This window comes from Emys orbicularis, chromosome 1, assembly GCF_028017835.1.
Source record: "Emys orbicularis isolate rEmyOrb1 chromosome 1, rEmyOrb1.hap1, whole genome shotgun sequence".
Lineage (NCBI taxonomy): Eukaryota > Metazoa > Chordata > Testudines > Emydidae > Emys > Emys orbicularis.
Genome location: NC_088683.1, coordinates 229,761,989 through 229,787,906, shown reverse-complemented (window position 1 = coordinate 229,787,906; position 25,918 = coordinate 229,761,989). Strand labels below are relative to the sequence as shown.

The 25,918-nt window shown below is 40.3% G+C and overlaps 1 protein-coding gene across 1 annotated transcript in view; it reads right to left on the bottom strand.

Annotated features, from left to right (window-relative positions):
• CTPS2 (CTP synthase 2) overlaps positions 1-25,918 on the bottom strand; it is a 137,273-nt gene that overhangs the window by 53,317 nt on the left and 58,038 nt on the right. The window contains exons 11-14 of the mRNA XM_065414159.1: positions 25,283-25,371; positions 24,038-24,132; positions 22,487-22,549; positions 21,661-21,704 (exon numbers count right to left, since the gene is read on the bottom strand). Coding sequence (XP_065270231.1) covers positions 21,661-21,704; positions 22,487-22,549; positions 24,038-24,132; positions 25,283-25,371 — 291 coding nt within the window. The remainder of the gene's footprint in view (positions 1-21,660; positions 21,705-22,486; positions 22,550-24,037; positions 24,133-25,282; positions 25,372-25,918) is intronic.

Genomic DNA, 25,918 nt, shown 5'->3' with positions numbered 1-25,918 from the left:
TCTGTTGAGTAAGAAGGTGCTATTTTTGCATATTCACTTCTCTGAGTAGAAAAGTACTAGCTACTCCTAGGTATGTTGTGTTCTTTAAAAAATGGTCACCTGTTTCGTGTTTTAAGTTCCCCCTGCCCCTGTATGCTGTTTGAACAGACTTTGAATTTCCATGCTGAATGTCAGAGAAACAGCATATATGAGTTTATTACCTTGTATAAACTTTAATTATCTCTATTTCAAATGGTTTCCTGATGGAGCAGAAAGTTACTTTAAAGCTTAAGATGGAATGCTCCAAAGAGACAAGCTGAGTAACTGTTCAGTCAGTTGTGGAATATAACAGTTGCTAAATTGCCTTGTTTGCAAGAAAAGACATCTGCTATGTGATGTCCACATTTATTTTTAATAATACTGATGGATGCATGTTGAGTGGTTGGTGTTTCTATCAGGATCTTTTAAAATTGCTGAGGCTCTTTTTCTCTAAGTTGAGGTTAATGTTATGGGTGCAGGGTTAGCTGTACCCCTTACTCAGTCTCACTATGGACACTCTTCCCAAATCACAGGTCCATGCTTGTAATTCTCTCAGGGTAGACTCCCATGATCCACTTAGGGTTCCTGGACAATGGGAGATACAGAACAGGTGCTCAGGGCAGGGGTAGAGCATGGAGCTTCCCTGATTGCATCTGCGCCTAGGGGCCACAGGGACATGCTGGCTGCTTATGGGAGCTGCGCAGAGCCAGGGCAGGCAGGGAGCCTGCCTTAGCCCCCCTGCGCTGCCGACCAGACTTTGAACAGCCCGGTCAGCGGTGCTGACCAGAGCTGCCAGGGTCCCTTTTCATGGCATTCTGGTTGAAAACCAGATGCCTGGCAACCCTAGATTCATTCCCACTTTTAGACTGTGCCCCCAGGTCACAGTATCCCTGTTCATCACCTAGGCCCTCTGCAGCTCCAACTAGGTTTTGGCCCTCTGTGGCCTTCCCTCCAGCAGCCTGTGATCAGTATGAAAATGCAGTGACAGAAACTGTCCAAAACAATTATTTATTTATCCTTACTATCATCACAAACAGAGATGAAAAAGGGTTAACCTGGCCATTCCTTGCAAGCTTAGGTAGGTCCTGTGACCCAAGAACCTCTTCATGCCAACTGGAAAGGGGGTTATAGGAATCTCCTGGTTCTGATATGTACATTCTGGTTCCCCAAAGAGTGTCATGTGAGGTCTTAAATGAAAGCCGGTGTCACACTGGTCATTAATATCACTGTGAAAACTATGTATAGATACTATGCAAGGTGATATGTATGTATACTGAAAATATCTTCTTAAAATCTGTATCAATATTAGTCATCAGCAGAGGTGAAAAACAGGTCTTCTGTCAGACAAGAGATGTTTATCCATCTATCCGTTTACATGTAAATTGAGTATGGTCTCACCTATTACCAGTCTGAACTGAATATAGATGAAAAGATTGTCAAGACTTCAGAGAAAAAAATCTAACTGGAAGACAAAAACACAAGGCTGCCTCACATGAACGGCAGGTGGTGATGAGGTGCCTCACAACCTGGGGTACCCATGGGGAGAATCACAAGTTCCCACTTATCCCCGAAGCCCCAGAATCTGGGGACCATGTTACAGTCTGTTTCTCTGCAGACCCTCTCTCTCTGCCTCCCTACAACAGGCTGCTCTTTTTAACAGTTTTCAAGTCCTTTGTTTAAGATCTTCTGTCTGGTCTTCCCTGAAATTTCAAGCTGGGACCTTGTTGATTTGACCTAATTTGATTTTGATTCGATAACTATATTGCTTAATTCTTAATTCAGTCATGTTAAAAGTAGTTTCATTTTAGCAATCTGCCTGCTTGATTTTATTTGTTTCCTTATTAACTTTAATACAATTAATAAAAGCATACCGAGTCATATTTCTTTCAATAAGTAACATGGGCCAGAACCATTTAGAATCTAGGTGGGTACCAGCCATAGGTGCTGACTCCGTGGGTGCTCTGGGGCTGGAGCACCCATGGAAAAAAAACCAGGGGGTGCTCTGCACCCACTGGCAGCCCCACAGGTCAGTACTTCTCTCTCCCACTTCGCGCCTCCCGTCCGCCGGTGGCCCCACCGATTGGCTCCTCCCTCCAGCATCTCCTGCCTGCTGTGGATCAGCTGTTCCACTGTGCAGGAGGTGCTGGGGGCGAGGGGGAGGAGTGGGACCAGCAGGTGGAAAGAGGCAGGGCAGAGACGGGAAGAGGTGGGGGCTTGCAGGAAGGGGTGGAGTGGGGGTGGAGCCTGGGGTGGAGCGGGAGTCAAGCATCCCCCCGGGATCTGAGTAAATCAGCGCCTATGGTACCAGCTGGTCCATTTAGGAGCCTAATTAGCTTGGCTGAGAACACAGCAGAACACAGCAACAACCACCTCTTGCAACTTCTATTTGTTTTGCTTCCAGCAGACCGTAATGGTTAAAATGACTAATATCAAATTATTTACTGAACATGTTAAAACACCCCTCCGGAGACAGATCAATGGATATTATAGATCAGTGGTCCCCAAACTTTTTGTCACCCCCCCTTAACTGTAATGCAATCTGTCCGCAACCTCCTGGGAGCTGGGGCCCAAGGCTGGACCTGAGGGTGGGAGCCGAGTACCAGAAGTCACAGCCGGGAGTGGGGCCGAAAGCTGGGATTGGGAGCCGGGCCATGGTCGGGGCCAGGAGCCGAAGCCAGGGCCTTGGCTGTGGCCAGAGCGGAACTGTGGGCATAGCGGGGCTGGGTGATGCTCCCTTCCCACCTGCCATGGGGACTGGCCCAGGCCCCCCGAACATTCCTCTATGCCCCCTGGGCAGGTGCACCCCATAGTTTGGGGACCACTGCTATAGATATAGATCATATTTAAAATTCAAAATATATCTGCTAACAGACATGGTTTTGGGTGTGAAAGGTGAGGCCATGACTTCTGTGCTTATAATTTCTATTATTCTTTGTTTCACATGGGTAACAGAAATACCCAAAAGTATTACATGAGAACCTTAACAATCTGCATTAATGTGGGGCAGCCCAGGCATGGACTAATGGGGACTAAGGATTAGCAAGTGCACTAGTGTGACCACTGAGAATGATGCCATGCTTCCTATGAGCCAAAAGGGAGCCCAGGTAACCCGAGCCTAGCTCTTGGAACTATCTAATCTCCAAGGCAGGGTAATTTATTTCTCCTTCTGCTTTTCTTTCTCCGTGACAGGGCTCTTCCCGCTGCTGAGTCTGACACCATCAGGGAGGCCAGGCTAGGCTCTGGTTGGTGTCATAGCAGATGCAGTGAAGCTGCCAGGGATATGGAAAAGGAGCCGAGCAGGTGGCTTTAGAGGATGCTGATGGAGTCCTGCAGACCCTTAAAAAGAATATCATTATTTCTCCTTAATAGCAGCTCTCAAGGCTGCTGTCGCCTCTGTGCTTTCTACAGCTCGGAGCCCAGCTGCTGCTGAGGAGAGAGGAGGTGGTGCTTTATAATTTCCTCCGCACAAGCCCGTTAATGTACACTGTGACATCATCTCCTGGATTCCTCCTTACCTCTACAGCAATTACAGCACAGCTGCTCTGGGAGCACCGGGACCCAGATTTTGAATGGTATTTAATCGTTGCTCTGCTCAGTGTCACAAGGCCTAAGTAACTCAAATGGCTAAGTCCCATGTTCAAAAGTGATTTAGGCAATTAGGAGCCTAATTTTCATTGAAAGTCAATGGGTTTGAGAGTCTGACTCAGTCTCTCCCCACCAATCCCACTCTCACAAGCATCAGCATCTGGGAGGAGGAAATATGGCAGGCTCTGTGTTAGGGTTTACCCAGCATCAGGGGCATAGCCACGGTGTAATGTGGCAACACCCCCCTAACATCTCATATGAAGCTTAACATTACCTAGACTGGCATCACCCCAGCTGAGCAGCAAAACCTCACTGTTCTGTACCTTCTATTGTAGATTTGTGAGTCTGTGTCTTACTGAAATGCAGATTAATGAGGGTCTGCAGTTCTTTAGACAGGTAATTCTTTGTAAGGGTTCTATAAAACACGTTTGAGAACAAAGCGATTAAATGTTTAGCCAATTGTAAATAGCAGCTGTGGGGTAGCAGCTTTATTGTATTGCCGCGGGATCATGGTTTCAGGAAGCACTATGAGATAACCACTTTTTGGTACATTCTCCTCCCCAGGCCTGTGCCTCATGTAGTATGGGTGCATACTCAGTTTAGAGAGCTTTACTGTAGTAACAATCTGTTTTCAAGTGTGTACACTTCATGGGCAACTGACTCAGATGCAGCACACTAAGCAGCACATCACAGCATAAAGTCTGCCACTAATAATGCTTCTACTGAATTGTTCATCACTGTAGCAACCACACCCGATTTTGTGAGGGAGACACCTTGTACATAAGCATCACAGCATAACGAGGGAGTGCCAAGAAGAAACTGAGTCTGTAGATTAGGATAGCCAACCAGGACATTATTCAGCAAATTGTATTCTGCAAGATGAGACATAAAGAACCTTTGCACATCAGTAGAGATTTTACAGACAACAGAAGTTGTAACAATCAAAGCACATCGCCTACTTTATTTATGGACTAAATACAACAAGCTGCTCTCATCTCCCCCTACTGCCACTACAACAGATCCACATCCAGGAGTGACACAACCTTCTCTTTACTGGCTTTAAGTACAATTCTCTGAGTGAGGTCCCCACACGTAGCAAGGGTTATATCTGATGATTTTTGGGCAATCTGCTCCTCTCTGGATGCTCCCTATTGACCCATTTATACTTTGTGTCCTCCTGATCTCATAAATAATTCAAGGACATTGACACAGGTAGTTATTTTGCATATATCTTCCATTTGTGGTTGAGATTTAATTTTCCACATCCCGCAACACACGCCTTGAAAAAGGCCGTGTACGACCAGGCTGACTATCAATACGCTCTCACCTTTAATTCTTTTTCCATTTTGCAGAGCGCCACATCCTAATGGCTGCTGGATTTGGAGGCACCGAGCGCCATCTGTGCATCCCTTTGATCTGCACATCACACTGCAGTTTCTGTGCAACACACATCAGGAAGAGTTGTTCCACTCCAGAAAATGGCAGTGTACTTGGGATTTTGCCTAGTACAGGTAGTTAGAAACTGCACACGCACGCGCACACACACACACACACACACACAGAGTGGTATTTCAGGTTGTTTGCCTGCAACAAAACAGATTTGCCTATCAGAGACATCTCTCCCTGTGACCAGAGGACCAATATGGTATTTTCATTAGTCAGGAAGACTTAGTGCTGACCTACAGCATGGTGACAGCATACAGTTGTTGCTGGCGGCACACTCATGCACAATAGTGAGGGAATGACTAATGCTGATTGCAACCCACAGGATACAGGTATTGCTGTACTTCATGAGCTGTGACCGATGCCCGCGCAGTCAGTGGAAAGGCACTCCAGACCAGCTTTCATTCTACCTTTTGCCACCTGTGTCCCCACAATAGGCATTTATCTCATTTTCTGGTTACTATATCCTGTGGCACAACCTGATTCAAAGCCGTACTGCACTCTTGCTGACCTGTAACTATACATGTCCCTTATTTTACCCCAGATGCTGCATTAGGCAAGTTCTGCACACAGCATAGCAAGGATTTCACAGGCTGTAGATTTTTCCAGTTCAGACTAAGAATTTACACTTCCCTTCATTATGCTTATTCACTAAAACAACAGATCATTTCAGATATTTGCAATGTGTGTGTCCTGTATGTCACAGAAACACATGGTCATAGTTTATGCCACCTATTCTGAGAAACCTGGACTGCTCTATAATTTTTCCCTCTACATCAGATCATGCAGCGTTAAAGAGAGATTTTACCAACTGACTAGATCACTAATGCTCTGGAAGCTACTGATTATACACAAGTTGCATTCAAATAAAAATAAGTGAATGCTGCAAAAAAAAAAAAAGTTCACAAACATTTATTCAAATTTATAATCCAGTTCATTTTGATTGTTCTCCCCACCTTTTGTGTTTGCAAATATTTTACCAAACAAGTTTACAGGGGTGAACAGTCACATAAGCAGCCAATTTTAAGGGAATTTTGACTTTGTAAACATGATCATAGAAAGTGACACGGTCCTTGTAGCACTTACAGGAACATCTGTGAGCTTGGAATGAATCTCCAGACTATAAAGCACATTATTTACCCAGCTCTACTGTGTTTAATGCCCTGTCTATGCTACCAAAAAAATGTCATTGTCAGAGGAATATTTAGACTCCATGACTTTTGATAAAATGGTTTCTCTGCCACAGGGTAGAGATGGCTGACCCATGGTGAACTGCATCATAAATTACAGACACACGACACATTCATTACCCCTCACACTCTGAGCATGGGTTAAAGCACCACACCTGGATCTCCAGGAAGAGAGCAGTTTAAAGTATGACCATGAGAGCTAGACCATAATAATAACAAATAAAGACAAAAGTCATCAGCACCAATAAGGAGTATACTGGACCTTCAGCACCTTAGAGTTCATTTTTACCTAACCGGCTTTTAGCTGAAATGCTTTTAGAGTTTTGCGTGTGTAACATTTTTTGACTGTGTACTTTGGAGAATTATAAATGAAAACTCAAAATAAAAAACACTTAAAAATTAGGTCTGTATTTTAAATACAGACAGCTTCTTGGACTGTACTGTAACTGTTAGCCATCCACTCCTAAACCTACATTACATTTCTTTTACATTCGTCTAGCTCAGAAGGTCAATGAATATGTTTTATGATAAAATGCTGTATGCTAAGTGTAGCCCATAGAACTAGTTTAGCTTTTTATTATATTCAACAGTAACACAAGGAACCTACAGGTCTGTATCCTGTAAGACATTAGCAGGTTAGCATAAGTATAGCCAAGCATAGTAGGCCTGTGACCCTTGGCATAGATAAATAACCTGACAGTTACCCTTAGGTTTTGGGGAACTAGGAATAGCTTGCTCAATAGCAGGAGTTGGAATATAACGATACCAGGCAACCGCAGGAATACTGAAGTGATACTGGGCTTCGATATTTTAGGATAGAATTGTTGGCAGATGTCTAACTACAAACTTGCTTGAGCCATAGCGACATACATGATAATGAATTAAATTGCATTAATAAGATAACCTATAGGATAAATGCACTCCAATATTATGAGGGTGAGGAAGTTAGATTTGGACATGGAAAGCTGGGCATTAGAATGAATATTCATGATAGTGTTCAGGTCTTGTAACACTGGTCTACAATTTTTGAGAAGTTGTCTGCTTCAGAGATAAAATGTGCTATTTATTATGTATTTTGATGTGCTGAATTCAAATATGACAATTAAAACAACTGATTGGCTACTGTTTCTAAGATATTTAAGTTTTTACATTTGATGTCTATGTATATTGTGTAGATAGTAGAGTTTTAATCATAAATTGTAAACCTAGGTCTTTTCATGTGTTTATGGTTGCTTTACATGATAATATTTCACCTGTCCTGTTTATGTAACACTTTAAAAATCAGCAAAAGGGTTATATAAATAAAATTTATTATGAAACAAAAGGCAAAAAACTATTCTGTACATAGTTTAGTCCTATTCAGTGTCTACTCGGCGCTTCTTGGCTTGTCTCTTGTATTCATTAAATGGAGCAGCTCTTGTCACTGTCCAGCAATAGTCTGCAAGCATTGATGGGCTCCATTTGCCCTGATAGCGTTTCTCCATTGTTGCAATGTCCTGGTGAAATCGCTCGCTGTGCTCGTCGCGCACTGCTCCGCAGTTCGGTGGAAAAAAATCTAGATGAGAGTGCAAAAAATGTATCTTTAGTGACATGTTGCAACCAAGGCTTTTGTATGCCTTGAGGAGGTTTTCCACCAACAACCTGTAGTTGTCTGCCTTGTTGTTTCCGAGAAAATTTATTGCCACTAACTGGAAGGCTTTCCATGCCGTCTTTTCCTTGCCACGCAGTGCATGGTCAAATGCATCATCTCGAAGAAGTTCACGGATCTTAGGACCAACAAAGACACCTTCCTTTATCTTAGCTTCACTTAACCTTGGAAATTTTCCACGGAGGTACTTGAAAGCTGCTTGTGTTTTGTCAATGGCCTTGACAAAGTTCTTCATCAGACCCAGCTTGATGTGTAAGGGTGGTAACAAAATATTCTTTGATTCAACAAGTAGTGGATGCTGAACACTTTTCCTCCCAGGCTCCAATGACTGTCGGAGTGGCCAATCTTTCTTGATGTAGTGGGAATCTCTTGCACGACTATCCCATTCGCAGAGAAAACAGCAGTACTTTGTGTATCCAGTCTGCAGACCAAGCAAGAGAGCAACAACCTTCAAATCGCCACAAAGCTGCCACTGATGTTGGTCATAGTTTATGCACCTCAAAAGTTGTTTCATGTTGTCATAGGTTTCCTTCATATGGACTGCATGACCAACTGGAATTGATGGCAAAACATTGCCATTATGCAGTAAAACAGCTTTAAGACTCGTCTTCGATGAATCAATGAACAGTCAGTCTCCACTCATCTGGATCGTGAACGATGTTGAGGGCTGCCATCACACCATCGATGTTGTTGCAGGCTACAAGATCACCTTCCATGAAGAAGAATGGGACAAGATCCTTTTGACGGTCACGGAACATGGAAACCCTAACATCACCTGCCAGGAGATTCCACTGCTGTAGTCTGGAGCCCAACAGCTCTGCCTTACTCTTGGGTAGTTCCAAATCCCTGACAAGGTCATTCAGTTCACCTTGTGTTATGAGGTGTGGTTCAGAGGAGGAGGATGGGAGAAAATGTGGGTCCTGTGACATTGATGGTTCAGGACCAGAAGTTTCATCCTCTTCCTCGTCTGACTCAAGTGAGAATGATTCTGGTGCATCGGAAACCGGCAGTCCTTCTCCATGGGGTACTGGGCGTATAGTTGATGGAATGTTTGGATAATGCACAGTCCACTTTTTCTTCTTTGACACACCTTTCCCAACTGGAGGCACCATGCAGAAGTAACAATTGCTGGTATGATCTGTTGGCTCTCTCCAAATCATTGGCACTGCAAAAGGCACAGATTTCCTTTTCCTGTTCAACCACTGGCGAAGATTTGTTGCACAAGTGTTGCAGCATATGTGTGGGGCCCACCTCTTGTCCTGATCTCCAATTCTGCAGCCAAAATAAAGGTGATAGGCTTTCTTAACCATAGTGGTTATACTGCACTTTTGTGATGCAAAAGTCACTTCACCACAAACATAGCAGAAGTTATCTGCACTGTTCACACAAGTACAAGGCATCTCTGCTCACTTTGGCTAAACAGAAATGTGTCCCTTTGCAAAATCAAACACTGACAAATAAGAGAGCACGACACTGTATGATTTCTAGAGCTGATATAGGACAATTTGTTCAGCAGAGTGATGTAAGCTTCGTTATGATTGCATCATCCATGACTTCTAGGAATAACATGATGCAATTCATATCATGTGTGACGCAATACCAGCTTCAGATTGCATCATTCGTTGTTTTGCCTAAAAAGCAAGTACTGTCCAAACCCAGTCATAGATTTATTCATAGATCCAGTCAAAGATGTATTTTAGTCATTTCTGGTTTAAATTGAGATCCCTTCCCTTTATAACTCACTTATCCTCCGCCATTCCCAAGGCAAGGGTCGTATATACTGACCCAATAGCATATCTTGAAAACTAGAGCCAATCAACAATTTTAAGCATCATTTTCGTTCTCAGTGACTAGGTATGTAGGTATTAGTAAAGTTTGACTACATTTATTTCAGAAGCATTTTGGCTGTAGAGCAGTGTAATAGGCCAAACCAACATGTGGAGGAGGTTAGCTTTCCATCATTTGACCCTTCAGCTTTACTGTTATCTGCCACCAATCTTGGGCATTGGGGAACCTGGACTATTGGACTCACTCAGCATGTCTCTTACCACCAGGTCCTCAAGGAAGCATGTAAGTATAGAAGTCTAAGAGCATATGCAAGGGAATGATACCACAGATGTCCCCAATACTGTATTACTCTTGTATGTGGCTTGGAGCTTTTCTGTCTCTAGTACTGGTTTTAATAAAAATTATCAAGGCTTGGCTTTGCCCTCAGTGTCAGTGTCCTTGCCATAGACCCCGAGGCTCCCGACGAGATACTGAACATGTTGGTTTTAGTTCTGTGTAGCCTGATTCTGGGACAAGAACCCTCTTACCCCCAGCTCATTAATCAGGATCAACTGGCAATCAATACAATCAATACAATATGCGTCTGACGAAGTGGGTATTCACCCACGAAAGCTTATGCTCCAATACAATTATTATTAACCATTAAAAAGGATCAGGCAACATATGTTTTGGAAACAGGAAAGTTTTATGCATATACAAAAAAGCCTTTCTCTGTAGACGCTTTCCCCAGGCTAACTCTGAAGCGGGTGTGGCAGAGGTTAAAAACTAAAACACACAGTTTGTAGGGGGAAAATACCCACAGAAAGGACTTTATGAAACCTCATCTAAATGCATAGGTAGGGGTTTATGGTGCCCCTTCATTTGTAAAATTGTTTTCATTAAGTCTTTTTTCTAAAGTATGCAAAACCTTTGATCATTGGAGCTATAAGATTAAAATTAGTGTACTGTTTTTAATGACAAAAGAAAAATTTCATAATCAGGGTGGGGTGGAAGCGTGCAGACTATAAAGGTTGTCCCAACCCCGCAATTCTCACTCCTGCTGGATTCTGTTAGTTGTTCTGGGTTTCGTGAGTCAGGTAAGTACGATCTGAATTTATTACACATGTTTAAAATCTCTTATATTAATTTGGCATTTTCTTTTGGAAATGGGTTGAACCCATTATATTGAGGAAAAAGCCCACTGTAACTGTTGGTTAACGGTTAAGTATAACTTATTCCCTGCTGAGATGTTAGTGTGAACAGAATTATCTCCCCAGTAGGAAAAAAATCAAACAAACCTACATACCTAGTCGATAGTTTCAATATATTAGAGATTTTTCATTTTCACCTGTTGATAACTGCTTGGTTAACATAATAATTTCTAATTCAAAGACTGCACTTATAATAAGCAATTGTTGTTTACACCAACTGCTTGCCCTCTTCATCCAAAACAGACACATGCTACCTGGAATGAAATCCATCACTGATTTTTTCCTTCTCTTTCAACATTCAAATGTAGGGTTTTGTTTTTGTTGTCACAGTTATTCTTCAAGAATATAATCAGAAATATGGAAAATTTACTTGATGATAACCTTTTAAAATATTTCACCCAATATGCATTGATGGAGGGTAGTACCAGCGCGCTGTCCATTGGTGGACTGAAAAACCTGCTTCAGAATCAATTTGCACAATATCTGAAGGTAAGTGTAGCCCAAGCAGCATCAATTGTACTCTCTGTGGAATGGGTGGGAAAATGTAAATATAGGCCCTGATCCCGCAAGGCAGAGCCTTATGCCCCCATTGACTTTAATGATCATTGTCAAAGCATCAGTATGTGAATCCACCACTTGTCTTATTCACATAGTTGTAAGGAGTTCACAACTTGGCACTATGAAATAAATACTTTTAATGTATTTTATAAGATGTTCTGAAGGCAAAGTTGCACCAACTGGATCATATAAAAGATTCCCCCCAAGTCTATATACTGTATCTTGATTCATCTCAGAGGGTCTTTAGACTTTGAGTATTAGGTAAATGTGGTGACTGGTAATTATTCGATTCTGAAAACAGAAGTATCAGAACTTAGGTGAGAAGTCTGAAGAAGCTGGTAAATAGCTGAAGTCCCTGCTGTAATGGAAATGGAGATAATAATTCTCTGTGATTTCAAGAAAAGTGCAAAGGCAAAAAATCACCACCAACATTTGATCTGCAGAAATGTCCATAGGACACCATTTGGGGGTTTCAAGAATGAACAGATTTTGGAAGATTAACTGGAGTTGGGTTTTGACTTCAGTAGGACTCCAAATAGTTTTCTTTGCTAGACTGGACATTTAGATGTTAAATGTGGGTGTGCTGAATCAATGTTGGTGCATTTTGTCAAAGGCCTGAACTCAGTGGAAATTCCAGAATTTTGTGAATAACAAAAATCCACTTTATTCATTTTGCTACAATTTGTTGGATGGAGAAAAATCTTTTACATGATCCGGTATGTGCAATTAAGCCTATGGAAAAATCATAAAATATAAAAAAGTGTTTCCTTATCAAACAATTATCATAATTTATAGTCATAGTTTATTTAATTGGAAAAGTTAATTGGAAACAAACTTGTAAGTCTGCTAAGGTGCCTTCTTACTAAAACTTTTTTATATCAGTCATAGCCGGTTCAGCTTTGGAGGAAAATAAATCCAGATTTGACTGAACATTCACATTTCACCTGTGTTATCAATGACAGGTTTCAGAGTAGCAGCCGTGTTAGTCTGTATCCGCAAAAATAACAGGAGTACTTGTGGCACCTTAGAGACTAACAAATTTATTCTATATGCATCCGAAGAAGTGGGTTGTAGCCCACGAAAGCTTATGCTCTAATAAATTTGTTAGTCTCTAAGGTGCCACAAGTACTCCTGTTATTTTTGTGTTATCAATGATTTCTATTTGCAATTTGGATAGTAGATTTTTCTAGCATTTTCCCTGTTTGCAGAAATGTGCAACTTGTTTGACACTGAAATAGATGATATAAAGTATGACAACATAAAAAAGTGGCTTAAAACACAATCAAAACTAGGTTTATCCTACTTTATACATTTGACTAATTACCAAGAGTGTTTTCAGAAAATTCACTGCACCAGAATGCCATGTGCACTTTCATAATATGGACTGGACTAAAAGGAGTTAATGCTCTTAGCTAGATTTGCCACATTTAAACAATTTTGCTAACACAATACAGAGTATTCTAAATACAGGGGGGAACAGTCCTGTCTCAGGGCCTGATCCAAAGTCCAGTGAAGTCAGTGGGATTCTTTCAACTGTAAGTGGGCTCTGGGTTGGACCCTGAGATAGCAGTGTGGTAGATGTTGACTTTTAATGGTGACCACTGTAGCTCAGTGAGTCTATGCTACTGCTTTTTCACCTGTCTTTCTTTCCCCATCTTTGTGATATAGTCCAAACTCAATTTACCTACATCAGAATGAAAGCCCAGTCATAGCGAAGCCTTGCTGTAGTGATTTGTTCAAGAACCTCTGGCATTTTTGGTCGTTCTGGGTCCACTGGCTCTTGCACATGGGGACATTTTCATTTCTTGATAGTCTGACTGTGAGAATTTTAACTATTTCTTAGGAATGCTCTTCTATAGTGAAAGGTGAAAGGCAGATGATTGCTCCACACTGTTCAGAGGACTGGTATGTCTTTGATAACAATGTTAGCAGGCTGTGAGCACTGCATTTCTTGGTTAGTCAATATAACAATCTCACACACATACACACCCATGTACTTACTGGTAGATCCCATAGTAATAGCAACACCTCCATAGTAACATTAATAGTTAGCCTACTTTATGGGCTATGTTTCTTATCAGGAAGTATCTGTGACCATTAATTTTTTTACTTAACTTTTTAAATTATTTTCCTATAAAAACAGGATGCATTTTCTCTCGATAACATAATTAAATCGTTGGACAAAAATAATGATGGGAAAGTCAGCTTTGAAGAATTTGTGTCCATTATAAAACGTGTAACTGGCACAGGCCAGTAAGACAAAAGGAGGAGGACCACCACTGGCAAAGGAAGAAAGAAAAAACTTGGCATTCATAAAAAGTATATATATATATATGTATGTATTTACAGATTTACTTATTGTGATAACATTATCAGCAGATAATAAAGATTTTCTTTAGTGTAAAAGGATTGGTCTCCTTGTACTGTATTTCCTATATACTGGTTATCAACACACTCTAAGCAGGTCCACTTCCCAGTTATTTTAGAATTAACATTTTTATTTCATGCTACAAAAACATGATGTAAGGAAATGGCCTTTATATAGCTCCTGCTTTATGTGGGGATAGTACTTTGACACACGGGACAATTTAAATTCATGTTCTTGGAAGGAATATATGGCCATATACATTAAGGTCGGTCTATCACTCCCAGCAAGGATTGTTCGCTACAGCATACTAGTCAATTCAATTTAAGTCAGGACAAACATCTCAATATAGTAAAATATCTGAATTAGATATATTTAAGATTTGTATGTTAAATACAAACTTACCAATATTCTATTTACTATTTTTAAAAAATATTTTCCTCAATAACATGCACAAAATATACCTAACAAAAATAGCTGTACTTAGGTGAATCAAATAAAAATCTATAAGGAATATCATAACTGTATACATACAAAATGAATTATATCAAATCTAAGATCAAATATGGCCCGCATATTACAGCAGAACCTCAGAGTTACGAACACCTCCGGAATGGAGGCTGTTTGTAACTCTGAAATGTTCATAACTCTGAACAAAGCATTATGGTTGTTCTTTCAAAAGTTCACAACTGAACATTGACTTAATACAGCTTTGAAACTTTACCGTGCAGAAGAAAAATGCTGCTTTTAATCATCTTAATTTAAATGAAACAAGCACAGAAACAGTTTCCTTACCTTGTCAAATCTTTTATTTAACTTTCCCTTTATTTTTTTAGTAGTTTATGTTTAACACAGTACTATACAGTATTTGCATTTTTTTATTTTTTATTTTTTGGTCTCTGCTGCTGCCTGATTCCATACTCCCAGTTCCAAATGAGGTGTGTGGTTGACCGGTCAGTTCATAGCTCTGGTGTTCGTAACTTTGAGGTTCTACTGTATCACAAATGTCTCTGTGACCTCTGCACTGATGTCCTATGTTCTAACAGCATATATTAATTAAACCATTCTGACACTAAAGGTTTTGATTCCTTCATTATAAATCAGCTTTTGCATATTCTTGCTATTGACAATATAATAATAAAATATCTTTGATATCCGTTTACTATAACAACTTTAAGTTACACTTAATAACTAGTTTAAAAAAAAACATTATTAGGGTTAGAAAGTCAAGCACTCAAAGTCAGGAAATGTCAGAATTAAGGTTGTTTAGGCATCCTTCGTTTGTCCTGCTTGTGCATATGCATATGGTACAGCATTTAATTCCATGATTACATTCTATTTATTTTCCACAGGACCCAGAATAAAACATTTGATGATGAATTAGATGGATGCTCAGTACGTTACAGTACATGGCTACAAGCAGAGCATCCACCATTCTCTCTGCTGGTATCATGTTCTGCCTTATGACAGACAGTTCAAAGAAAAAGTGTTCCAAAAATTTACTTCACTGTTTACATTTTTTAAAGTAATATTTTGCTCCTTCCGGGAACCTTTCAGAAAGCAACATTCACCGCAACTATGAGAGACAGGCTTGGATTGCAGCTGGGTGGGATGATGTTTGTATTATTGTGAAAATTCTTTCACCCTTACTGATAGCTATAACACTAGTTCCAATTCGAGAGGAGATCTCTTTGCTAAAATGAAACTTCCAAACACCTTTTCTTTAAGGGAGATCTGACCCTTTACCCTTTAAGGGTCCAATCCTGAAAGGTGCTAAGTGTCTTCAACTCCCATTGAAGAAAGGGGATGCTGAAAGTGCTCAACACTTCATAGGAAACACCAAACATGTTTCTGAATGAGGCCCTAAATTGGGAACAACTTACAGTACATGGCTACCTAGCTGCAGAGGGCAGATGAAATTACGAATATTTCTATTGGTTCAGATCCTAATTCCTGTCAGCCTCACAGAAGGGACATCTTATATACATTTTTTTTATATGGATTTGAGGCGGCCTTGAAAAATATTCAAAGTGGGAATACTCTAAAGGAAGGGAGGTTTCACTCTTTCACAAAAGTGGTAAGACATTTTTCTGGTTTGGCTATACATGTACAACTTCTGAAGTTTGCTTTTTTGTATTTGTTATAGATACAATTACAATTTCTGCATAGAAATAACACTTAACCTCTTTCAATTAATCAATAGGAGCTTAGACACTGATATCACGGGAGTGTAGGATTCAATCTCTTAATAAATATTTAGTCATATACATTCCTCTTTTCAACACAAGCCCAATTAGCCTTGCAGCATCAGTCCTCTCTATTGTCACATACAGATTTACAGTCATCTTTGGGAGTATGATCAGGTCCACATCAGATTAAGTTACTTTTGCACATTTAAACATTTGCAATTTTTTTTAGATTCTCTTTTTAATCCTTTCTGCACATAGCCTACATCAGAAAATTCCAGTGTCATAGTAATTGCTATTATTATTATTGCTTACCTTATTGAGAAGAAAGTAATGAAAGACAAGGAAACGAAATTAAAAATAAGGCATCCCTGTAAGAAGAAGGATAGGCCACTAGCTTAGGACCTGGAAGACCTGGGTTCAAGTCCCTACTCTACCACAGATGTCCTTTGTAACCTTGGGCAAATCACTTAGTCTCTCCGTACCTCAGTTCCCCATCTATAAAATAGGGATGGGAACACTTTCCTACCTCACAGGAGTGTTGAGAGGATTAAATTAAAGATTGTGAGATAAAATAAGGTACCTAAAATAGACTACTGTGTACACTTCAGTCCTTAAGTAGCCTTCCTCCGCAGCATAGGGCAGGGGTCGCAGGCTGGAAGATTCTGTTGTGGGTGGGTCAGCTTTTGTGGCCTGCATCATGCGGGAGGTCAGACTAGATGACCATATTGGTCCCTTCTGACCTTAAAGTCTATGAGTCTATGAGTGTTTCTTGGAGAAAAATTATTTTTCAAGTAGTCTATTTTTGGCCAAATATAAAGTATTTTCATACACCTTGTTTTTATTTCAATTCTGGCTATGGGCCCAACCCTGCAAATACTTCTGTACATGAGCAACTTTAAGCATGCAAGTAATCACACTACACTAAACGGAATTACTTATGTGTGTAAGAGTTTGCAGGACTGGGATCTATATTTCTTTTCTTTTTATCTCTGTTATACAATAGAAAATTCTGACTTTGACTGTGTTACTAACACCTCTTGTAAGTTATAGAAAAAGCAGGCAACGGGAAGTAAGCATTAAATAGTGTTATAAAAGTGTCACTTACTCGCAAAGCCCACTTCTGACCCAATGCTCAGGGTGATAAAAAATGCTTACATTTTACTTATTCCAAAAGGTCAGGAGCACTTCATACCATATGTAATATCAGAAATATCGTGGAAAATAAAGTTTTAAAAATAAAATCAGCATCTTCAAGGCTAGTACTGAAGGAGGCATTTTTACAAAAGTTATATTAGAGGCATCAGCAGATAAAAGCTGAGACCACAATGCAAGAGCTCATCAGAAAAGTTTACAACCTGATTTAATATTGTGAGGAAAGAGGGGGAATAAAAACAAAACGCCTTTGACCATTTGGATCAAATTCTGCCCTAACACCCTGTGTAAACACATTTACTGCAAAGGGCTGCAAGGAATGTACAAAGAAACCAGTGTAGATTTTGTCCCTAAATGTATTATTTGGAGTATAAAATTTTTCCACAGAATAGTAATACAACTTGGCGCATTACTTTTTCAAAGTGTTGCACAAACACTAACTACATTAATCCTCACAACAGCCAGGCAAGGTCAGTAGGTATTATCATTCCAATTTTACAGATCAGAAAACAGAGGCAAAAAGATTAAAGGCCTTACCATGGAACACATGCAGCAAGTTATCAACACAGCTGGAATTAGATAGCATGAGTTTCTGGGCCTGACCAGCCCTCATTCATCTAGCCCACATTCCCTTTGTGAAATCAAATCTGTATTAAGCAGAGCTGGGCCCAAGCTGCAAAATCTGGATATGGAATTCTAACATGCATGATATGATGGATACAGCACTGGGCTGGGAGTCAGGAGAGCTGGGTTCTATGCCCGGTTCTGCCACTGATGAACTGGGTAACCTTGAGCAAGTTACTTCACCTCTCTGTGCTACTTCTTCCCCCATCTATAGATGAAACTTACCCATCTGTGCAAAGTGCTTGGAGTTTTACAGATTAAAAGAACTATTAATTATTATTTTGTGACATTCATATAAAAGTTTTTAGTTCAAGACTATTTCTAGTGCTAAAGCAAGGATGGATAAATACATAAATGCTAATAACTGTAACAGGAAACTCAGACATGTCCACTTTAATTTAAATCCCCTAGACACATTTTATAATGCTTTTCACCATGTGGGAAGGAAAAATGGTACAATTTTGTTTAAAACAAACTTTGTAGTTAAACTTTACAATGTGCAAGTCACTAAAAAAACTCATAAACCAGTGTTTTGTATGCAGAAACTATCAAATGGTTTCTCAGCACTGAAATATCAACTGCACACTATGGTTCCAGTCCTGCAACACCTACAGATTAGCTTAACTCCTGCGTGTAGCCCCTCTGACTACCCATGGAGCTCAGCAGGAGTACTCGTGTGCATAAAGTTACTCCTGGGTGTGTCGGCAGGATCAATGCCAAGTAATGCTTTTGTAATCACTCTGAACCATGGAACAAGATGAAATAGATGAATAATAGTTGGACTGATATAGATCAACAACACAGTAGGAAACTCCCTTATAGCTTAAGTATGCATTAGTTACTCTTCAAACAAATCAAGTCACAACATTTACCTCTTCAACTTTAGAATTAAAAGCAAAAATCTCAAAAAGAAAATCTTCACAGTGCTAAAAACTTTTGATCAAAACAGTTTCTGTGCATTCTATTTCAGTAATATCACTTGGGGCATTATAGTTGCAAGGACACACTCAATTAATAAGCAACAGAGACCTGTGGCACCTTTAAGACTAACAAATGTATTGGAGCATAAGCTTTCGTGGGTGAATACCCACTTCGTCAAACGCATGTAATGGAAATTTCCAGAGGCAGGTATAAATATGCAGGCAAAAATCAGTCTGGAGATAACGAGGTTAGTTCAATCAGGGAGGGTGAGATCCTCTGCTAGCAGTTGAAGTGTGAACACCAAGGGAGGAGAAACTGCTTCTGTAGTTGGCTAGCCATTCACAGTCTTTGTTTAATCCTGATCTGATGGTGTCAAATTTGCAAATGAACTGAAGCTCAGCAGTTTCTCTTTGGAGTCTGGTCCTGAAGTTTTTTTGCTGTAAGATGGCTACCTTTACATCTGCTATTGTGTGGCCAGGGAGGTTGAAGTGTTCTCCTACAGGTTTTGTATATTGCCATTCCTGATATCTGACTTGTGTCCATTTATCCTTTTACGTAGTGACTGTCCAGTTTGGCCAATGTACATAGCAGAGGGGCATTGCTGGCACATGATGGCATATATAACATTGGTGGACGTGCAGGTGAATGAACCGGTGATGTTGTAGCTGATCTGGTTAGGTCCTGTGATGGTGTTGCTGGTGTAGATATGTGGGCAGAGTTGGCATCAAGGTTTGTTGCATGGATTGGTTCCTGAGTTAAAGTAGTTATGGTGCGGTGTGTGGTTGCTGTTGAAAATATGCTTAAGGTTGGCGGGTTGTCTGTGGGCGAGGACTGGCCTGCCTCCCGAGGTCTGTGAAAGCGAGGGATCATTGTCCAGGATGGGTTGTAGATCACTGATGATGCGTTGGAGAGGTTTAAGCTGAGGACTGTAGGTGATGGCCAGTGGAGTTCTGTTGGTTTCTTTCTTGGGCTTGTCTTGTAGCAGGAGGCTTCTAGGTACATGTCTGGCTCTGTTGATTTGTTTCCTTATTTCCTTGTGTGGATATCATAGTTTTGAGAATGCTTGGTGAAGATCTTGTAGGTGTTGGTCTCAGGTGTTGGTGTTACAAGCTCAAATCCCAGAAGCCAAATAAAAAGAACTCAACATTTATTAATTATTTTTAAGAATCTCATGAGTGTTAAGCCAATCTCATGATTTCTGGGGTTCAGCTCATGATTTTTGAACACTTGAGGTTGGCAATACTACAGGTAGTAAATTTAAAAAGAGTTACAAGAAATTCCAAGTTCTACACCTGCCCCTGAGAATCCTTGCCTATTGACATGGTTCAGCAATCACATGGTCCTAATTTTTTATTAAAAAAAAAAACAAGCAAAACACAACTGTTACTGGACCAGTGTTTCTCCACCCCCATTCTCCAGGAGCAACTTCCATAGGAGGAGTAGCCAACACAAGAAGAGGAGTACAGTAAGTAAGCCTTACTGAGTTGCTGAGGGTGCTACCATGGGAGTGACACAGTATTCCCTCATCAGCTCTCACGGTGCATGAAATCATCTCTATGGCCTCAATAATTCACAAACCTCACTAACCTGATCCCCCATAAATTATTTCTGTACATTACTATAAACAATATCCAAATATTTTAATACAATGCAGGCTTTGCTAAACTGAAGCCTTTACAGTTACAGGTATTAATATGGTAAGATGTCCAGTTGAAACAACTGAAGGTTCGCTTTGCCTCACTCAGAGTTCAGCTGTGAAATATCAGCATTCCCGCTATACAGATTAAGATTCAGAAACATGCTTTGCAGAGTAGCTGTTATGCACATCACACACAAACTGTTTAAACTCCATTCATTACATTAATCTTTTGTGACTTTCAGATTTTACACTTATTCCATTATTTTCTCCATATAAATTGTACTTGAATGAATGTCTTGCTTCTCCTTTAATGCAATCAAAATGCTGCAGATCACCCAATGATTCATGATATTTCTGTACAACAGCAATATGTTGTCATAGATATGAGCTTCAATTCACTTCTCAACACCTTTTCCCTTTTGTATGGAGTCAGAGGTGCCCACAAGTCTTCGCTCCTTCAGGTCCATGACAGGGGTTTATAGGTCTTGGAGTTCCAGTCCTTTTCTCTTCAATCTTCTCTTAACAGTCTCTCCATCGTATCTTCTGTCTTCCACATCCTTTCTTGCTGAACTCTTCCTCCCATGTTTTCTTTGTAAATCATTCTTCTCCCATTCGTATCACTTGTCCACCCACTTCAAATGTGCACTCTCCAGCCTATTTATTACTGAGAGTCCCATGTTCATCTTCCCCCTAATTTCTTCCATGCACACTCTGTCTGCCCTCCATTTGCCTGCCATTCTCAATATATTACGTGCTACTACCTGTATCTTAGAATCATAGAAAATCTTTTTTCTTCCATATGCAAAAGACCCGACCATTTCTAAACCACAGAGCAGGCAGGGAAAAACACATGCAGCATATACTTTTCCTTTCAGTTTGTTACTTAAGTGAGGTCCTACAGTACTCCTATCTTTTTCACTGTCACCCATGCACACTGGGCTCTTCTTTTCAATTCTCCAGATCTCTCTCCGATAGCACTAAGGGTATGTCTACACTCCAATAAGACACCTGCAGTCGGCCTGTGCCAGCTGACTCAGGCTAAGATCTTTCCTACCTTATAGCTTCTTATTATGTTTCACTCTACAATAACTACGTTATAGTCCTTATCCTCTGCTTATATCAATCTGTGGCCATGCAAATTACTCTGATATAAAAATCAGCATTATATCTTCATTACTCTTACATCTTCATTATAGTGCTGAGTTCCTATTTAAACAATAAATATGCTAAATATGGACAGCAGATATCTCTTCATGTCACAACACATGAAAAAGATACATAGCCTGTCATCTAACCAAGGTAAAAAAGGGGTATTAAGAAAACACACCAAAGAGACAAATCAGTACTTACAACAGGGTATTTTGTGTTTGGGTCAAATTCTGTAGAATTTGCATCTGGAACACAAAAAATTCAGAATAACCACCATACGTTTTCATTGTCCTAGATCATCAGCTTTGTTGGTGTGTAGGGCTATACTGTGCCCTTAGGCACAGCCTTGTAAAGGTGTGTGTGTAACGTACAACACTCCAGGAGCAGCCTCAGGAAGCACAATGCCTCAGGGTAAGTCTACACATCAAGAAGGGAGTGTGATTCCCAACTCAAGGAAACGTATCTGTGCTAGCTCTGATTGAGCTAGCTGCAACTACACTCTATTTTTAGTGTGCCAGCTAGATCAGAGCTGAGTCTTCGCGAGCTGGGAATTACACCCCTAGCTTGAAGTGCCGACATACTCATAGAGACTCATCAGAGTCACACTTCCTCCCCTGATACCTACTTGTTCCTGAGGGTAACAATTTGCTGCTGGCCTAAGCCAGCACTAAATTACTACCCACCCTGCACTTATTTGGCTACTCTCCTCAATGAGTAGTGGGGTGGAGCCAATGCTCCTCCCATTCCTCACCACTACCTACCCACCTGCTTGAGGGACAGAATATAGAGGTGAGCTGCCCAGTGTATTCCTATGCTTCTGAAACCAAGATCTGAGTAGCCTGCACAGGGGTAGAAAGGGAGTTCTTACTCCCTTACATAGGCATGTAGTCCAATTCGCAATCGAGCTCTTAGAATTTGCTCACATTGATCTAAACACATAATACTATGATCTGAATAATATAAAGTTCATATAAAGAATAAGCTTTCTTCTAAGTGAACCAAATCCATACTAGGATACTGAACTCACCTTTCCAGTTTAAACAGTTTCTTGCAAACTCCACCACTGCCAGCTGCATCCCCAAGCAAACTCCTGCAAAGAAGAGAAGAGAACAGAGTTTCACACAATAAAAAGTAGAATTTGCAAAGTAGCCTCAATTCGGCCTTCAGAATACCCACAGTTTTGATTTCTGGCTACCCAGTTTGTATGTACAAACCCATACATTCTGGGAATCCTGAAGACTGGTTGACTAATTGTGGGCAAGAAATGTAAAGGTCACTCTAGACTATTCAGAATAACGATGTCCTTAGAGTCCTACTAAATAATCTTTTTTCATTTTAAATGTTATGTGCCTAGTAGGGATAGGCTACAGCTGAAAGTTTGGGTATGTTCAGATCCAAGATTTTGGCCAGGCCCATCCCTAGTATCTAGTCAAAGAATTCACCATGCATCTAAGGCTACGTCTTCACTACCCGCCTGAATCGGCGGGTAGAAATCGATCTCTCGGGGATCGAATTATCACGTCTCGTCGGGACGCGATAATCGATCCCCGAATCGACGCTTGTACTCCACCAGCACAGGTAGGAGTAAGCGCCGTCGACGGGGGAGCCGCGGCGGTCGATTTGCCGCTGTCCTCACAGCGGGGTAAGTAGACTCGGATACGTCGAATTCAGCTACGCTATTCGCGTAGTTGAATTTGCGTATCTTAAATCGATCCCCCCCCCCCCCGAAGTGAAGACGTAGCCTTAGATTCTAAGCAACTCAAAGCAAGGACCACATCTTCTTATGTGTCTGCATAGCACCTGGCCGAGATCCTAACTGGACACTACTATCATAGAAATATGTAATTAAAAGTAATAGCAATACAAAAATGATCAGACATAACAAACATGTTGAAAGGGATATTTTCTTGGGCTATATTAAGCTTAAATTATAATGTTGCTGATTTATTACTCTTAAAAAAGATACTCCAAATCAAATGTAAAATCTATGAACTAACTAAGGTGATTTTAAGGGCAGGTCTACACTTAATTCCTGGTCCGGCCGTAAGCAATCGATCTTCTGGGATCGATCCCGGAAGTGCTCGCCGTCGACGCCGGTACTCCAGCTCGGCGAGAGGAGTACGCGGCATCGACGGGGGAGCCTGCCTGCCGCGTCTGGACCCGCGGTAAGTTCGAACTAAGGTACTTCGAATTCAGCTACGTTATTAACGTAGCTGAATTTGCGTACCTTAGTTCGAAGTGGGGGGTTAGTGTGGACCAGGCCTAAGGTCTTTGATGCAGGGACTGTCCTTTTGTTCTGTGTTTATACAGCGCCTAGCACAAAGGGGGCCTGGTCCGTGACTGGGGCTCTTAGGTGATATCGCAAAACAAACAACAAATAATAGAGTCAGCACCTCTAACATAGAACTTGAATGCTGACTCGAGTCAGAAACCACTTACATTTTAATGAGGCCCATGCAACTTTGCCAGGTAGATTTTAGATCCTATTTTAACACCTACTCTAGTTTTATAAAAATTAACCACCTTTCTCTACATATCTTCAACACCCAGTAATATTTCCTTAGTTGAAAGATCTTACCAAGAAAAGGTTTTTTCTTTTTTCTTGCCCAAGATATTGCTTGGAGTTTGCCTTCTGTTCCCCTAAATCCAAACCCGCCTGGGACCAAAATGCCACTGTAATAAAATCCATACATAAAATGATTGGGATGTAAAATAAGACAAAAAAAGAAAGTCTCCGTGTGTCACTTAAAGGATAGTCTTGTCAGGTTAAAATTAAATAAATGTGGTGTTAAGGGGCACCACATTTTGTATAATCCAAGGTGCCAATTCTGGGTGATCTTTAATGAGAAATGTACCTCATCAACATGAAAAATCCATTGGACTTATTTCAAGTTTTGGAACATCTGCGTAGGTGTTCTAGCCAAATTCAAATAAAGTAATTACATCCTCTCCAGTGAAATTCCTATTTCTTTAATAAGCTACAGAATTCTTCTTCACTCCTTCTCCCTAAACTTGTTGGGTTGTATTTCTGGTGCCTTTACAATAGCTGCTGAATAATACTAAAGAGATGCCTTTTGGTAGTGGATGAAGTAAAATGTTCCCTTTAATTATACAGGGTGAATTGCTGGTCCCAGTGACATCAATCGCAAAACTTCTATTGATTTCAATGGGGCCACTCACAGTTTAATAATTTTGCAAAGTGGATTGATGCTTATAAAAACAGCCTTACAAAAATGTCATGAATATTTAGGAGCCCAGGCACAACATTTACTTACTCACTTTTTACTATGATGTTTGATGACAATGATCCTTTAGTCACATCAGAAAGGGTAGAATTTTTGAAAATGCCTAACTCTTCAAATGTACCTAAGCACGCAGGCACATTTAAAAATCCCACCCAAAGAGGCCAGAACAGAGGTTGAAGTTCTGGCCCAATATTTTTTAACTTGCTATTTCCTTCAGTATAAATCATTCTTGTCACAAACCATCATGAAGCTATTTCTTCCTGTCAGCAACAAAACCAAATTCCTAAACAAGTCTACCTGATATAGTGAATGGTTCAAAATCTTTTTAGTAATATATGATTTGCCATTTGAGATGCACTTTAGAATTAGTGTAATATTTTTACTTAAAATCTAAAATCTTTTCCACAATGGCTTTTACATTGCAAAGTACTGAGTTAATGAGAAGAAAGATAAGATGATATTGGATATTGAAATTATACGAGACACTGGAAAAATCAGTTAGGAAAAATTTATATTAAACAAAACAACAAATCATTAAACTCTTCTACTTTGTATACAGAATACTTGATGGCACCTACTCTGCTTTGCATAATTTTTGCCACGCCTGGTGGTATTTCACTGGGTTCTCAACTTCTGTAGAATGCTCAAGCTCTATTGAATCTATATACTAAGAAAGAAAAATATATGACAAAACAGTATTTCATTCCACAGAAAAAGCAATATAATGCTATACTGTACAACAAACATTTATAGCATAAAAACAGCCTGCAGGACTTTTCAATGATTCTCACAATAAATCTGCACATAAAAAATAGTAGCTAAAGATCCAATCCTGCAAGGACCCCTGAAGTGATGCTGGAACTAGGGGTGCTGTCGCACCCCCAGGCTTGAAGTAGTAACAACAAACACCAAATACATGGTTTCCATCATCTGCACCCCCACTATAAAAATTATTCCAGCACCCCTGGACCTCTGTTTAGGTGCAGAGGTCAGCCCATAAGGAATTCTTTGTAGGGCTGCATCTATCGTTATGGAGTGTGTAGCTTTATAACTGTAAGTCTCTCTTCTATGTACTTTCCTCCCTCTGAATTAGTTCAAGATAGCAACTATTCCAGATTGAGTCACACACACATTCTGGACCAGATCCTCAGCTGATGTAAATGAATGTGGTTCCATTGAAGTCGAAAGAGAAAAGAAGATAGTGGGGCAGTTAT